At 40.5% G+C, this 17,500-nt stretch overlaps 1 protein-coding gene across 1 annotated transcript; it reads right to left on the reverse strand.

Annotated features, from left to right (window-relative positions):
• Positions 1-11,884: 11,884 nt before the first annotated feature.
• On the reverse strand, positions 11,885-15,803 carry LOC116851641 (CCAAT/enhancer-binding protein). Its single transcript, XM_032831266.1, has one exon. The coding sequence runs from the start codon at positions 14,897-14,899 to the stop codon at positions 13,856-13,858; it is 1,044 nt and encodes a 347-aa protein (XP_032687157.1). The 5' UTR covers positions 14,900-15,803; the 3' UTR covers positions 11,885-13,855.
• Between the last annotated feature and the right edge of the window lie 1,697 nt (positions 15,804-17,500).

Genomic DNA, 17,500 nt, shown 5'->3' on the forward strand with positions numbered 1-17,500 from the left:
ACGAGTACGAGCCGTTACGGCCGGCATAACAATGCATGACGTAACTCTGGGGTCGAATCCTCCTTACCTCCTCCGTGCAACGATGTTACAGGAAAGTGAAACTCTCGCAAACCAGGTCACACCCACATCGTGCTCACGGCGCTGAGCCGCGATGCCGATCGACCAGAGACCCCTTTTAACTCCGGGCTAGATACTTTTCTATCCGTTGTGGAATCGTTCGTCGGGGGGCCAAAAGGAGTTTGACACGGGTGAACTTTGACCCTGAGATCGCGAGACCAACAATCGATGTTTTTGTAGTCTCTAATGTTTATATAATTTTCATCGATACTTAGTTTTTATTTTTTTAATATTTTTGCACTCAAAATTATTCTCAAAATATTTAGTGTATTTTAATTTTTTTTAATATTACTTAATATCTTTTATTATTATTAATTAATTAGTGTTATTTAATTTTTATTAAGTAATTAGTAATTAGTATTACTAAAAATAATTAGTATTACTTAATTTCTTTAGTATAACTTAATATTAATGTGTTTCAGTAAGGTTTAACGATCTGAATTATGGATCATTTAGAGTAGCTTTCAATCATTTACATAAATTTGTCGATCAAATATCAAAACAAACTGTTGATACTAATATGAGTAACTAACATCATAGTTTTGAAACAAGAAAATTATTAGATTCTAATTTAGTTTATAAAAGCAAAGTTATGAAAGTAAATAATTAGAAGTATTTGTGTGTAAGTCCGAATTATGAGTCAACGAATACTACTCAATATTAAGAACTTTTCTGAATATAATCTTAGAATATAATTGTAAAGGAGCTAAGAAATATAAAAATATTGTTTCCATGTTTTTATTATAATGTAAATTTTTTTAATAAACCCAGTATGGCACTGAAATTGGGACTCAACCTATAATTGGGATTGTTAACTTATGTTATTATTTTTTCATGTGTTTCCCCACGCGTACATATATCGCTTGATATTTCTACTTTTACCCGAGCAAAAAGTTCATACTAAATTGCGATTTAAGTTAAAGTATTATTTAGTTCTCTAATTTGAAGCTCCGGTTATATAGTTGGACCTCTTGTGCACGTGTATGTATCTCGACACCGATCCGTGAATGCGTGTGCGCTGACAACAGACCGGAGGCGCCAGAAAGATCTATAAACTTGAGCATTTAGTGTGCCTCGAGATAAAGTTACGGTTGTACACATTCCTGCGAAGCAACGGACCGTCTTAAAGACGTTTAACCCACCGGGATCTAACTATATGATTCTATTCTTTCCTCTGCTATTCTCACCCCATACCTGAAGATCCTAATACAATTTCAAACGAAGATACTCGGTGCAGTGCAATGCATGTGCAGTTTCTCAATAACTGATAATAAGTGACACTTGTCAATAATTGAATAGGTGACTCAAGTGAACCAACTAGACACGTGGCATCGCCAACATGCACATAAAATGCTATGAGCACGGGATGATACGAATAGAAAGACTGTTTCCGCTGCATACAGCCGCAGGAAATCTCGCGAAGTTGGCTTTAGTAGCGACAACGTGCGTACACCACGTCGGCTCAATGTCACCGTGACGGCTGGGTTAGCATCGAAGTTCTGCTAAGTCCGGAGAATGCGCGAGTGTGGCTTAGCGGATCAAGTGCGAGCTTTCGTTCGCTCGCCCGCTCACACGCGACGTCGCGGCGCGCTCCACAGCTGCGATCGCGGTTGCATCGCGGAATGCAAGTTCGCTCGCTCGGTGCACGCCCGCGCGCGCACGAGAGGAGAATCGGGCGCGAGTGCGAGTGCGTGGGTGCGGGACGGTCTTGGCAGAGTTGGCCCTAACCCATATACCGTCGCAGCCAGAATAGAGACCAGGCGGCCGTGCGAATAGGAGGATAGGTTCGCAGGTAACTCTATAAACACGGCCGGGAAAGCGCGGTATCGAGTTGCTGGCGGCGCGCCTTTATCGGGCCGCTTTTTCCGAGATCTCGCTCGACGATGGCTGCGTTCCTTTTGGGCGCTTACGCGCTGTAAGCGTCATTCTATCTTTATCGCTCATTAGATGCGGAAGACAGATAGAGTGACGCTTATAAGCGCTTAAAGCGCCAAAAGGAACACAGCCGATGTTGGCGGAACGACGAGTTAGCGCACGGGGACATCGGTGCGCGCTCTTTCTCCGTCTGTCTCGTCGCAATTTCGAGCGATCCCTTAACATCTCAGACAAACACGTGTACGTAAATTTGTTAGCAACTTTATTAACCGCACACACATATACACACACACACATACATACATATACCTTACGATTGCATTTTCTTTCCTAAATCAGTACCAAAATGGTCCAATTTTTCTGCAAAGGAAAATATTCATCGTTAGATTTATTTATAGTTTTTGGATTTATAGATGTTGATTTCAAATTTTTAGTCAGTTTTGCAAAATAATAGATGCAAAATGACGGACCTGAAAGTAATAAATCCTGAAATATTGTGTTTATTTGCGTGAAATTCAGTTTCCATGAGTTTTTGAGGATACTCTGGTAAAAAAATATGTTTTCTCACTAAACTATAGTAATATAATAACTATAGTAATGACTATAATAATATAATAACTATAATAATAACTATAATAATATAATAACTATAGTAATATAATAATTGTAATTTTTACTTGAAATTATTTTTTATATCTGGTCAATTCCAATCGCAGTCTTTGAAAAATTGTACAATAGATATTTTCTTAAACACAACTAGTAGTCTCAAACTCTAGTAACTATCAGGAACTAGCAACTATCAGCAACTAGAGAATATTTTCTGTATCTTTTTGTAGGTTCCAAAAAGCACTTTTTTACAATATTTAGAGAAGCGAAACTTTGTAAAACGTAATAATTAATAATTAGTACGATTAATTATTGTAAAGTATAGCTCTTTAACTTTAATTTCCATTATGGTTCATATCAATATGATGTCTTGTTATTATGTTATGAAAAAAACCTTATCCTGAGTCTGATTTGAGGTCAAGCAAATTAATACAGCCCGTTTACCTCAAGTTAGACTCGAATTATCGTGTAGGGTGGTTAATTGGTTCGCAAAGCTTGCGTTCTATATAGGAAAGTCAATAACTATTGCTATCTTGAAGATCCTCGGAGCTACTCATTCCACAAAACAAGTGTAACCACCGCAAGAAGTTTATCTTCTAAAGAGAACAGCTTCAAAAATGGTCACCTTTGTTTCTTGCTTCAAAGATATTCAAGCTAGCAATAGTTATAGTTGTCTTATCTTGTATATTCCCATACGGTATTCATATTTAAGACAAAGAATGATAAAATAGAAATACGAAAGAAATATGAAAAAAATTACCAACATTTGCTCCAAACAATATGTCATGTAAAATGTAATAATTAATGTTGTTGTTAATTTGAGTATATAACTTTAATTTTGTTGTTTCATCAGTGTAACAAAAGATTCACATTATTGCATGACGTAAATTTGATGATTAATTAAATACAACATGGAAAGAGTTATATTAATATGAAGTTTGGTTTTAATGAACAAACCGACGCGTTTTAGCCGAAGGAAATGGAATATTTGGAGTTCTTGGGTTCCTTCCCCTCTTCCACCCCCTAATTTAAGTAATTCTCACAAATTCTGTGTTTTTCAACCAAAACGTACTAGTTCATCTATTAAAACCACAAACTTCATATTAGTAAAACTAAATTATTTTTTTTCTGTGAGTATATTTACTTCATAAACGTAATTAAGAAAAAATAGAGTTTCTATTATCGATTGTTTTATGTCGTAATAATCGTGAAATACTATTTGGATTTAAACTCAATTTCCGTTTATTTATAATTTATGGTACGATGTGTGTCGTGATCAGACACACCATAAGTGCGTTTCAAGTCTCTTTATGAGAATGTTTATTTGAGGAAATCTTAAAACTTGTCCCTCTTCAAGACTCGAAAAGATCCTAAATTACAACTAGTCCAAACTTGATCGCGATATCAATGACGAATTTAAACACGGGCGCGATTTCCTTTATACATATATCTTCGTTTCGAATAATAGCGAGATGTTGAGAGTCGAAATATGAGAGATAAACTGAGACAACTTCGGCACTTAACGTCCTCAGAGAGAGGTAAATGATAATGTTAGTATGAATTAGCTACCTCTCTTATAATTCGAACTGGCGCTGCGCCATGATCGCCGAAGCTAGAACAAAGAGCCAGCTGATAATAGGAGCGCAGGTACGAACGCTCCGCGCGTCTAGAACATTCGGTCTTAAGTTACTGCTAATTTTTGTATTGTTCTGCATTAAAAATTCTATTTAATTTATGTATCACTGCGCGATGAATATATACATCTTCAATGATGATATAAGTAGGAGTTATCGGCCGATGTGGCTGAAATTCATGGATTCAGCTAATTATAATAACAATTATTATTTTTACTGTGTGACGAATAAACGTATGTGTGCTAAATGATAAGGACGACATTTCGGTAATAAAGTAGAGAAGATAAGAAGGGAGATAAAATAAATTATGTGCTGACGATTAAACAAAACAACAATGAATGTAAGAACATGACATATTAATGATGATATTATATAACAGCACTATAATTTCGAGGATACATGCGTAGGAAGGATGGTGAACAACTTTAGTGGAAAAAATTAAACGTAGGTACTGATAAAGAGCGCTGATGATAAATGATAGTGCCACATATTGTATATCATACAATTTAAGGTTCTAATCTGTTCTAAGGTTTACAACTGTGTCAAATGAAAGTGAAATTAGTAACAAAACGGAATATTTATAATATATTCGTGAAGTAAAAACGCGCGTGTGTATATAACGTACTCCTCATATTCATCAAATTAATCGACTATTCAAAATCGAGAAATGTAAAATTAAAATGTATTATAAAATTCCCTTTTTTATACGATAAGAGTACACATTTTTCGGTCTGTAAGATAAATACAAACAATCATGGCTGAAGTGACGTTGAAAAGTTTAAAATCTTCCGGAATTACAAGATTGATCGATTCAAAATAACGCGAATTTCGACATATGTCTAAAACAATATGCAGAAAATTAATTAAGCATAATTATTGTTTAGAGAGCGGTGAAATCATTTTTGATGTTCGATTGAGTCGAGTTTCACACGCCCGAGAGAAAACGCGCAAGGCGAGTCTCTTTTGGCAGCGTTTTTGAAAATTTCAACATTCCTTGTTTAATAAATTTTGTTGGAAACAACGGCGTGACTCGTTGGTTAGCAAGGTCGCGAGAGATGCTCGTGCGATCGACCGACCGTCTCCGCGATACCGGGAGTTGCTGCCTTGATGCAGAGGAACGCTCGAAAAATGGACCTGCTACGAACGTTGGCACAGCTTGCATCTAAAACTAGAATCGTCGACGACACGTGCACGCAGACATCTCGGCGTCAAAACTTGGCGCATTATGTCAGGGACTTAACGCGGCAACAAAGCGGCTGCTGCCGCGGGAACGTCGCCGGACATCGGGAAAAAGCGAAAGGTAAGGCTTGTTTAACCCATTTGGTACTGTCGTTTTGAGACGACGAAGAAATCTATGCTCGCGAGTGTGCGATTAGCGCATAAATACCGTCTGCTGGGAGTCTTAAAACTCGAGGAAAACGTTGCCACATTTTACGCCACCATCTCAATATTTTTTCTTTAAAGAAAAAAAATACGCAGTAATGCACTGAAAGAAATTATCCGATAGAAAATTAACAAACTGATATTTCCGATTAAAATACCGATGAATTTTTACATCCGATCAGGATATTCGATTAAATTTAATCGAATACTTCCGATCATAATGATATTTCGTCAGATAAACCGAGCCAAAAATTATAAACCGATATTTCTCATTGGATGTTTTCTGATTCGATACAAAAATTTATCAATATTTTAATCGGACATATCCGTTTGTTAATTTCTTATCGAATAATTTTTCTTAGTGTAAATTTATTTAGAATATTATTTCAAAATTCATTTGCTATGTGAAATATGTATTTTAGATTAGACATTTATTAACAAATTCCATGCTGGATTTAATATAACTGACGTACAGTCATTATACATAGCGTTTATTTTTTATTCTTCTGCTCTCTTTCTCTCTCTCTCTCTCCTTCTCTCTTCTTTCCACCTATCTATTACATGTCTATTTTCTCTAATTTTCATTCGTTTTCTTATTACATCTTCTTATCTACGTAACTATTTCGCTTTCTTTTTCTACTTCCATTTTATTTCGTCTTCTTTTAGATAAAATATAATTAAAATAAAATATATTAGGTTATATACAATACAATCTTTTATTATTACTAAATTAAATTTTTTCAAATTTTCCCTTTCTTTTTTCTGTTCCTGTACTTTGTTATTTTTTCTACTTTCATGTTTACTATTAATTGATACTACAAAATGTTTATGCATTGATGCATATATATATATATATATATATATATATATATATAACATAGATTTCGTCAAAACTATTTAAGAATTCTAGTCACGTAATTTATTGCTGCGGAAAAACATAATTTTCTTATAGTAGTCAAGACAAATAAAAAACGAATGTATAAAATGACAATAACAATAATGCTATTCACTACATTATAAAATTTTCAAACTTGGTATTCCAACGTTGTGTTTATTATATGAATATTAGGTGAAAAATGTCATGCGATATTATTATCTTAAATTAATTGTTAAAACCGTTTTTTAATTAAATTCTACTGTAATGTTAGTGATAATAACCTTATACGCATATTACTGCTACTATTTTACTACAAAAAAATATATAAACTACTATTTTACTAGTAAAAATAATTATAATTTCAGTTAGATCGATTATTTTTTTCTCTCGGTGTGTGCGCAATATCGAAAGGGAAAAAATTCTTATGACGTTAGCGTAAGTCTAGCGGAAATTGGATTGTTCGGAATTTCCTAGACGCAGATATGTCAGCCTTCTTACCGGACGGAAAGAATTCATTTAACGCGTGTACGTTCGATGCAATTTTTAAAGAATGCTATCATGGAGCGGTATCATTTGTATTGTACAACAGCCGAATGCGATTAGTCGATTGTTCGCCTGTCAATATCACTGTGTTTTAAATTTAAAAATCGTCCTAAGCATTTTTGTCGAATGTCAAGCGAAACATTTGCAAAATATCGGCATTGAAATTTTCTTATAGAAGTCGGCATTCTCCCGTCTCGCGTGGAAATTTTCAGAGAAGAACGTGCCATTATTCTACATCTACTTACGGACAATTTATCGGAGTCAAATTTAGATTTCAAGATGTTACTTTCACCAAAATCGATAAGATCGCCTCGGCAGACTTCTTTTTTTACAGTAACCATTTGGGACTTTCGAAATAATAATAACAGACCTTGCGCGATGCGTGTCGATTGACCTCAGGAAGAGTGCCCGGAGATCTCTTGCCATCGTTTTTTGCACATATACATATCTCGATTCCTTTCTTTATTTAAAAGAAAAAAAAATATTAAAACAGGATTTTTTCTTCTGTTTTGGTATTCCCACGTCGTGTTAATTATATGATTATTACATGAAAATATGTAATTATTACATGTCACGTGATTACTTTAAATTAATTGTCACTCAAATTATCATCTCAAATTAATTGATATTAAAAAATGTTTATGCATTGATGCATATATATAACATATATTTCGTCAAAACTACTTAGAATTGTAGTCATGTAATTTATTGCGTTGCGTTTAGAAAAACATGGTTTTTTCTACAGTAGTTAAGCCACAAATGTATAAAATGACAATAACAATACTGTTGATTGCATTATAAAATTTTCAAACTTGGTATTTCAACGTTATATTTATTATATGAATATTAGATAAAAAATGTCATGCGATTAATTAATACTCAAATTAATTGTCACTTAAATTATCACAAATTAATTGATATTAAATGTTTACGCATTAATGCACGGAAAAAAATTTTACTTAGTGCAACCGAATAGCAACCAACTGAAAATTAGGTGGTCAGAAGCGATATCTTTGTTATGAAAACTAATATTTTTGTTGCCACTACTGAAAATATTCGTCTGAATATTCAGTGACATTAGAACTCGGTTGAGGCAACTGAGAACAATTGACTATACAGAAGCCTTATAAAGGAATTTTTTTGTTCTTACAGCCGAGTTTCTGATCCCTGAGAAATCGAAAATTCGGTTACACTAACGGAATTGTTTTTTCTGTATGTATACATATACGCAAAAAAAATTTCAGTTGGTGCAACCAAATAGGAACCAACTGAAAATTAGGTGATCAGAAGCGATATCTCTGTTATGAAAACTAATATTTCGTTGTCACAACCGAAAATATTATTATATATCTGAACATTCAACGATATCAGAACTAGGTTGAGGCAACTGAGAACAATTGACTATACAGAAGCCTCATAAAGAAATTTTTCTGTTCCTACGAGTTCCGCCGAGTTTTCGTCTGATCCTTGAGCAACCGAAAATTCGGTTGCACCAACAGAATTATTTTTTCTGTATATATAACATAGACTTCGTTAAAACTATTTAAAAATTCTAGTCACGTAATTTAATGCACAGCGGAAAAACACGATTTTTTCTACAGTAGTCAAGGCGCGAGTGTATTAAATGACAAGCAATGCTATTGACTGCATTATAAAATTTCTGAGCTTGACAATTTTTTTATACGTTATTACGCATAATTTTCTTTTTTTCTTTTTACATGTAAGTCTTATATGGTTGTTAAGTTTCGTGTTGTATCGTCTCAGTAACATGTACACTTCGCGCATCTTGCTGCATTAACGGCCACGATGTATAATGAAATCCGCATGGAGCGAACGCGTTCCAAAAAATTCGCTCGTGTACGCTCAAGCGACGTTGATTCCGATTCTTACGAAGTACTTCGTCCCAACATACATTTCTCTTTCATTCCTCGTACACTCGTCTCGTCTCCTCGTGTATTCTGTGATGTGGTGGAACAACATCGACACGTGCATACGCGCGGCGCCGCGCATTGTGTCACGTAGGAACACGATAAATCGTCCGCGAGGATCGTCAAAGCAACCCGCGAGTTCACGCGAGGCCATGCATGAGCAAAGAACAACTAAATCCGAGAGTTCTATGCTTCAAGAATAATTCTATCGATAGTGAAGCGTTGTACATAGAATCGAACATATCAAGCTTAAGAGAAGGCTTTCGTTTAGATAGCCGAGGAATAGATTTTTTTTACGAATTTTTCTTTTTTTAAAAAAATAAAATAATGATATCAATGTAAGATTGTGACTGTATTATTTAGCATGGTTTTAATAAAAAAAATATGTTTTTCCATTTAGAAAGAATGGAAACTCCATCGTCCAGAATTTTTATATTGAGCAGGATATCGCTGAATACATCTAACTGATGGACAACATTACAACTTCTGTAACAATTAGAAACAAATGGGATAAGAAAATTTAGAAAGTATATTTAAGAGCGATTGAGTAATTTTCTTAGCGTATCCAAATTTTGTTTTCATATTTTCCATCGCGAGTGAATAAATTTGAGTGATGTGTAGTGATGTTAGTAGTTAGAGTGTTGGTTGCGACTGTATGATATTTGCTGCTTTGCGCGATGAAAATAATTTTCGTTAATAATATGATTGAAATCAAGCATATAAAGCGCAGTTAGCCTATTGTATGATTTGTTACTTCGTTTTTAAGATAGAATACATGTTTATGCTAAGAATATAAGATTAAAAATAAATAAGTAAATAAATAAAACAATACTCGATATTCCTAATCTTGATATTTATATGCGAATGCAACATTTTCCAGCCATTTATCCTCAATTTGATTCAATTTTTTAGCGCTATTCATTCAGCGCATTTCCCTTAATTGTTTTGCAAGCAAGTCTGTATATAAGTCTTCACGTCCGTTTACGGTTCTGCGTTCTGCAATCTTATCGTTGAATCCCCAATCAACGACGCAGCCGAGATACTCCGTCGCGACGGTTTTGCATCGTGACTCGAAATACTCGTTTCACCAATTATGCCGCGCGGCCGACGCGCTTCCTCCCGCATACCCTTCGTGTGTGCGTGTGCGTGCACGAGTTGCGGACACGTGTACGTTGGGTGCGCGACGCGCGTACACGTGGAACGCCGTATCCTGTTCCGTGAGGCCCGCAACAGTCGAGCGTCACGCTCGTCACAATGGTGCTAATCTATTTAATCTGACTAACAACAAACTTATCTCGTGACTCACTCGCTCGCCGCGACTCGATGGATTCGCGCGCCGTTGTCCCGATCGCTTGCTATATACCTACGCTCTCGCGTCTATGTAACGCGCGACCCGGCGTAGTTTTCCGGCGGATTAACGACCGGCTACTCTACCGTCGTTCTCTTTGTGGACCCGCACAATTCTCCCTTCGGCCCCGGGGCCCGCTCCCGCCTTGACCGTACACGTGATGCCATGAAACATAGACTTGAGAGCGATAACGCGCCGGCCTGATTTGTGCGTCGGTTCTTTTTCCTGTGACACTTTCACTTGAACCTCAGGGAGAATTCACACCTTGGCAGAAAACAGAAAGGCAGAAGTTAATCAGAATTCGTGTTGCTAGAAAAGTAAAAACTAGTTGACTATCACTAGCACAAGTTCTGATTTTTTGTTAAGGTGTGAGTGCGCCTTCACCTTTTCGAGCGCCCTTGATTTTATCATAGTGACTTTTCCACATATGTTTTAAATTCACTTATGAAGTTCTTTTAACCTCGTAGCTTTGGCAGACCGATATTCTTGACGTTATTTAATCTTGGAAAGTGCACAAAGATATTTTACGCATTAGGTTTCAATTACTCTTATACTAAGAGAAATTATGCGATAAAAAATTAACAAATGAATATTTCCGATCAAAATACTAATGAATTTTTGTATCCGATCAAAAAACATCCAATGAGAAATATCGGTTCATATTTTTTTGATCGATTTATCTGGTGAAATGTCATTATAATTAAAAGTATACGATTAAATTGAATCGGATATCCTGATCAGATATAATAATTGATCGGAATTATTTTATCGGAATTTGATTGGATATATTTGTTTATTAATTTTTATCGGATAATTTCTCTCAGTATAGTTTTACGCATTAATTAGCACTACCATTTAGTTACTAAAAAAACAATACAAAATTAATAAACGGATATTTCCCATAAAATTCCCATTAATTTTTATATCTGATCAGGTTATCCGATTAAATTTTATCGAATACTTCTAATCATAATGGAAATATATTTTTTTATTAATTTTTTATCGGATTTCTCTCACTGTGGATTTCTCAATGCCATTTTTTTTTATTATATTTAAGCCATTCTAGCAATGTTTTTAAAACTTTTTGGATGGTGTTATTTTCTGTCATTTGAGAGCCTAAACAATGATTTATCAACATCTATTCATTTTATATTCGGCGGCCAAAATCAACACTTTTTTAACATCTTTCTTTAGTGAGATCGTAACTATCGGAAACTATCGATATTTCTCCACTTTTAAACGCAAATGTGAAAAACAGATATCGGTATTTACATTTGTACCATGCATCGCAAATGAATACACGCGTATGATGGTATTTAAACTCGTTAACACGTGTCGACCATGAAGAAAGATAACCTGCACATTATTCTTTCTCGACTCCCATTCTTTGGGCTTAAGAGAACGGCACCTTCCTCGAAAAATAGTTCTATGCATCGGAAAGTGAAATATCATCAAGATGAAATTTACGAGCGGGGGAACGGAAAAGCGGAGGACGTGGGAGAATGGAAAGAAAATGCGAAGACGGGCTGAAAGAGATGGCGGACACGAAGAAAGACATAGGGCAGACGTTGCGCACGTTTCATATCAAAATATATTTGTGCATAGACAAGAAGACAACCGTGACAGGTAATCTCGTACCTAACATACGTCAGTCATACACCAAGGCACGCGTGCGTAACGTCACACATTCACACTCGCCGTAACGTAACTCGGCACACGCGTCGCGCGCCTCCGCGCAAATTATATCGCGTGAGTACACGCGCATATACGTACATGATGTGTGAGTGTGTGTATGTATGTTACCGTGACGATCACAGCACACACCGGTCGCTGCCGCTTTGTGTTATCAATTTTACAGGTAAACACGAAGGTGAAGTTTCGCTTAAAACGACCGCATGTAGAATCAAGAATGCTCAAAGATACGATTCGATCATTCACGCTTCTCGAGCCGAGAAAATGTCTCCTCTCGCTGCTAATAAAATATATAATTACAACAAATGCGTCTTGTGATGCATTCGTACTGACGCATGCTGTATCATGCACACGCATACACACATTGTTACGTACGTACACACACTCGCAGACAGGCGTGCGCTCGCGTGCGCTCCACTTTTCTAACAAAATATATTAGCTTTTTTATGTACATAAATCTCGAATATAATAATAATAATAAAATTAATAAGAGCTAAAAATATATAATACAAGGGCATGGTTGGGTGCTCGGTTGCTGTTTGGCTGCGTCTCGCTGAAAGTGGCGAGTATGTGAGCACGGAAGCGAGTACGTATTGAGAAATTGGGGATTGAGAGAAGGGAAAGGGGTTATATCGACTGTTAGAGTCACGTCGACGGGTAATAAGATCATCGTTGTTGGAGTCTCGACGTGGTCTTTCCTTCTTTTTTTTCCTTTTAGGTACTTGGTAATTGGAGGGCGATAACCTAAGTTCATTAATTTAACGTTAACTAAAAACCGAATCTAGGTACAACGCCGTGTGTACGTGTCTTTCGCGCTGGAGATGTCAGGTGCGTCTGTGTTCCGTGTGTACAATTAAGGTGAGAATGCTCGCGTGAATCATCGAGACCGTGATTTGTTCGAAGATGTTCATGTTGCGATCTTGCTCACCGTAGAGAGTTTTCGTTAGTCACGACGGACCTGCTACAAAATTTTACGATTGTGGTCGACAGATACTGAGGAAAAAATGAGACGAGAGCAAGATACTGAGAAGAATAAAACGTTCTATCTCAAATAACAAAGGTAGATGAAAGAGAGTGCGAAGAGCTGAAGATCCGATTGTCTTTTTTCCTTCTTTCTCTCTCAGATTCTCAAAGCTTTTTGATAACAGCTTTTTGACATTAACTTTGCAAGATCGCAACATGATGAGCCAGCGCGCGCCACGCGAGTAATTCGTTTACCGTCTCCGTTTTCACCTCCTCTGGTCTCCTTTCGGGTTTTCAGAGTCCGGACGGCACTTTTTCCCTTTCTACGAGCAAAGGGCTCGTATCTCGCGGATAGAGGTACTCTTTTTATCAGCACGCGCATCACGTCTCGCGCGTTCCTCAGCCGTCGTCGCCGAGTTCGCCGCGAGTAGGTCGCTTCCCGATCATCCTTCCTACGCGACTCGCCGCGACTCCCCTCTTCACTCTCTCTTTCTCTCTCATATGCCCGCGCCTTTGCGACTTTAAGCGTTAACGACGACGTAGGCACGCACGTGCGCTTACATTGCGCGCTCCAGAGTCGAATGAGAGATAAAGGCCGGCGCAAGAGACGAGAGAAGAAGAGAGACAAAGAGAGAGAAAGAGAAAGATAGAGAAGGAGCGGGCGAGAATGAGCAAGCGAGAGGGGAGTCAGAGAGCACGAAAGACCACTTCTTCGGAGACGCATGCGGTGTCGAGGAGAGGCGCGGGATGAAGCGGAAGAAGCGACTTCGTCTCACAATCGGATCGGCTTGATAGCCCAGGGACGCGAGCCGATGACGACGTTAGACGGCGACGTCGATACGCGACTGCGAACATCGAATGACGACTGCGCGACGTTGATGGTCGTGCGCTACATAGGTCCAACCGCGTGTTGCTGAAACTGGTCAAGGTGCCTGGAGATCTCACGGTGCAGCTGCTCGGGCACAACGCCGACACTGCTGAAGAGTGACCTGAGCACGTTAAGCTCCTCGGTGAGCAGCTCGATTCTCTTCTTCAGCATTTCGTTATCCTTCACCAACAGCTTCACCTTCTCCTCGGTCTCGCGTGACCGTACTTTCGCTTTCTCGCGACTCTTCCTAACGGCGATGTTGTTCCTCTCTCGCCGTCTTCTGTACTCGTCGCTCGCCTTGTCGATAGCCTTAGTTTGCTTCCTGGCGACGTTAGCGGTCACGTGATGCTGGTGAGCCATTACCGGCTTCATGGGACCACCTCGCGGCGGCGGCTGGTGGACGTTCGGCGCGCCCGGGTGACCGCCGGGCACGGTGGACGGCGTCAAGGTGGTGAAGGTCGGAGCACCGTTCGCGAAGGGGCTGCTCGTTACTGGACTGTAACCGGCCGATGGATATTGAGGGCAGTGGCGCCGGTAGTCCGCCGGGTCCAGCGGCTCCTCTTTGATGCTGGGTGACTCCGAACTCGAACTGTTGCTGTCGCTGCAGCTGTTGTTGTTTTGGTGGTAACTCGCGCCGCTGTGCACCGGCTGCGGCATGTAGGCGAGAGTGGTCGTGCGCGGATAGGTCCTGACATGCTTGACAGCGCTGTTGTTAGCACCGAGCATGTCCAACAGACCGTCGTTGAAGTGATTGTCGTCGATCAGGTGCTGCAGGTCCAACGAGATCTCCGGGGTGTTGAGGTCGGTGAGCTCGCCGGAAGTGGCGCAGTGCTCGGCGTATTGCTGGTGCAAGCTCGCCTTACTGGCGGAGACCTTGCTCACCACCGCGCTATTTTGCTGCTGGCTATGGTTGTGGTTGACCTGCAGCGCGGAATTATTGTTCGTGGTGTTGTTGTTCTGGTTGCTGGTGTTGTTGTTGAGCACTTGGGATTTCTTCAGATCGCCCGCACCCTGCGCCTGGGCCTGATGAGCCGATGAATCGTACATGACTGGTGAGTCCATCATTTCACTCGCACATCACAAAAAAGGCTCCTGCGCGCGAGTCCTGCTACCGCGACTCCTTCACCACGGAGACCACCTGTGTGTACGTGCGTACGTGCGTGCGTGCGTGCGTGCGTGCGTGCGTGCGTGCGTGCGTGCGTGCGCGCGCGCGCACTCGTTCGCTCGCACACCGTGTGTCCGTAAGTACGCTCGCGTACTCGTACTAAGCTGCTTCTACTCGTCCGCCCGCACGTTGTCTCCCCCTCCCGCGGCCGTCGTAGCGCGGCGCGTAACTGCGTCTCCAAGAGACCAGCCGACACAAGACGAGGAGAGGGTACTCGACGGTGAGGAGATCCGCGCCGTGTCGTCACACCGTCACCGCGCGTACGCCACTATCGCCGGCAACAAACGGACGTTTCCTCGAAATCACGCGTCGTGACTTCTGACACTGTTCCAAATACTTACTTAATGGCCCTCGGACTGTATTTCCGACACCTCGAGGACGACGGCCACGCGTTTCGCGCTGGTCGTCGCCGTAGTCTCGTTTAAGAACTCGAGCGACCGAACCCGTCGTACACGTCGCCTGCTCCGGGTCGCGTGTTCGCTCCGTGCGCCAACGCGGTTTACCGACGCCTACGTGCACGACGTCGACTCTATATGCCTCGCCTCTCTTGCACCGCGATACAACACACGGAGAGACTACTGCGAGAGAACGAACGAGCGAACGAGCGAGAGCGAAAATCCGATGCGGCGATACCACCCCCGTGAGAGTTGGCGCGCGACTGAGCACCTCCGCAGCATGTCGCAAGCTTTCAATGTGGCGCGCGCGCCGAGAGCACTCCGCGTTTCATTGCGCTTGCGCCCGCGACGCCGTGCGCTTCCCTCCGTCCGCTCCGCGCTTGCCTCTAGCGAGTGGTCCTCTCTCGGAGGGACCGACCGCGGCGCGTCCACCGTGCTCTCTCCCCGTCCCGGCGCTCGCTCGCTAGTTATCCTCCCTCGCGCCCCGCGCGCCTTGGCCACACAGGACCCCTTTATCACTCTTTCTCTTTCTTTCTCTTTCTCGTTCTTATGCGCGTCGCTTTTTCCGCTCGCCGCTGCGCGAGCCCCTCTCTCCTTCTCTCTTTCTCACTCCCCACCAATTTCCATTCTTTTTCCATATTTCTCTCTCCGCCCCCGAAGACGCATTTCGGCCGTCTTTTCCTCCTCCTTCCACCCTTTCGTCCCTCTTGATTCTTTTGATCTCTTGAATGTGGTTTCTCTCTCTTTCTCTCTTTCTCCTCTCTGTCCCCCCTCTCACTCTCCCTTTCTCTATCTATCTATCTATCTCTTCAGCAGCCCTCATGCTTCGACATGCCGCCGCGTTCCCCGCCGTGGCTCTGTCCGCGCGGCAGAAAAAGTTTTCCGGCCTTTGATTCTCCCGGTGGCACTCGCGACACGTCGTACGAAAGGTGGCCTTCCTTCCACTCGATAGGTGCACGGATTTCCCGCTCGCATAATTAGCTTCTGCGGTTTGTAGCCGACCATTCGCTGCCAACACCACACGAGCAACTGTCACGTAGCGATTCAGTAGCGCTCATGCTTAACTCGAACCTGAGAATATCTCGGGATACACATCAATTATAGTCAATCACGTTGCTTCAACTATTATTTCCACTGGATGCGTCCAGATATTTTTTACATGGCACAATGTGTATTCACAGGTTATGACGTGGGACATTGTGTCTACTGTGCAATATCGGTTGACGATACTCGGTACTCTTTTTTCGGAACAACTGGCAGTAGCCCGCCGCAATTGACGGGAGCATGTCGTCGTTTGCACGATATTGCGCAATCAACGGTTACCGATCGAGCGGGGCCTCTCTTTTGTCGTTACATACGCTTCTGTCTCCGACACCCACAGAAAACACCACTAAATGTAATTATATGAACGCTCTTCGACAATATAAACTTTTAAAAAATGTCTTGAAGTCGCCTGAAAGATGTCCTATATGTTTTAAACACCTTTAAGATGTCTTTAGGTTTTAGAAATTTATGCTGTTTGGCTTATAATTTTCCACTCAACATTATAAGTACAATATAACATGCGTTGAATATGCAACAGTATTACATATTATTATACATCAACGTTTCCAGACAGCACAAACTTCTAAAAGATGTCTTGAAGACGTCTTATGTGTTTTAGACATCTTCAAGATTTTTTTTAGAGATCTATGTTGCATCTGGGTTATAATTTTCCACTCAACAACATGAGTGCAATATAACATGTGTTGTACGTATAACGATCACATCACAGACAATTATAATATTGATATAATGTTCCTGTTAGTTGATGTTTATTGGGCATTGTTAGGGATTTCGTGGCGGAGATGACCCCGGTTCTTTTGAAACGCGCTCTATATCTTGTTATTTGCGTTCAAACTTTGATAGATTAATCGATGCCCATCATGGAAATGTTTATTCTGGTGCCTTCGCTCTTTCTCTGGAATTCCCTGGAGTTCTTAATCGCCCGTCGTTGCTCTTCCGGCGTTGTTGCTGGATCAACAGATCAACTCGACAACCAGCGACTTCCGCGCGAGGTATATCGCGATCAAGTGTAGCGCAAGAGTGCTTGTCTGCGCGAATAGG

The sequence above is a fragment of the Odontomachus brunneus genome, unplaced genomic scaffold (assembly GCF_010583005.1).
Source record: "Odontomachus brunneus isolate Ranch 3 - 2012 unplaced genomic scaffold, Obru_v1 Obru_scaffold_183, whole genome shotgun sequence".
NCBI lineage: Eukaryota > Metazoa > Arthropoda > Insecta > Hymenoptera > Formicidae > Odontomachus > Odontomachus brunneus.

What these genes read in the sequence shown, in the direction of transcription:
- LOC116851641 (XM_032831266.1), bottom strand. Translation starts at nt 14,899, where the DNA reads ATGATGGACTCACCAGTCATGTACGATTCATCGGCTCATCAGGCCCAG.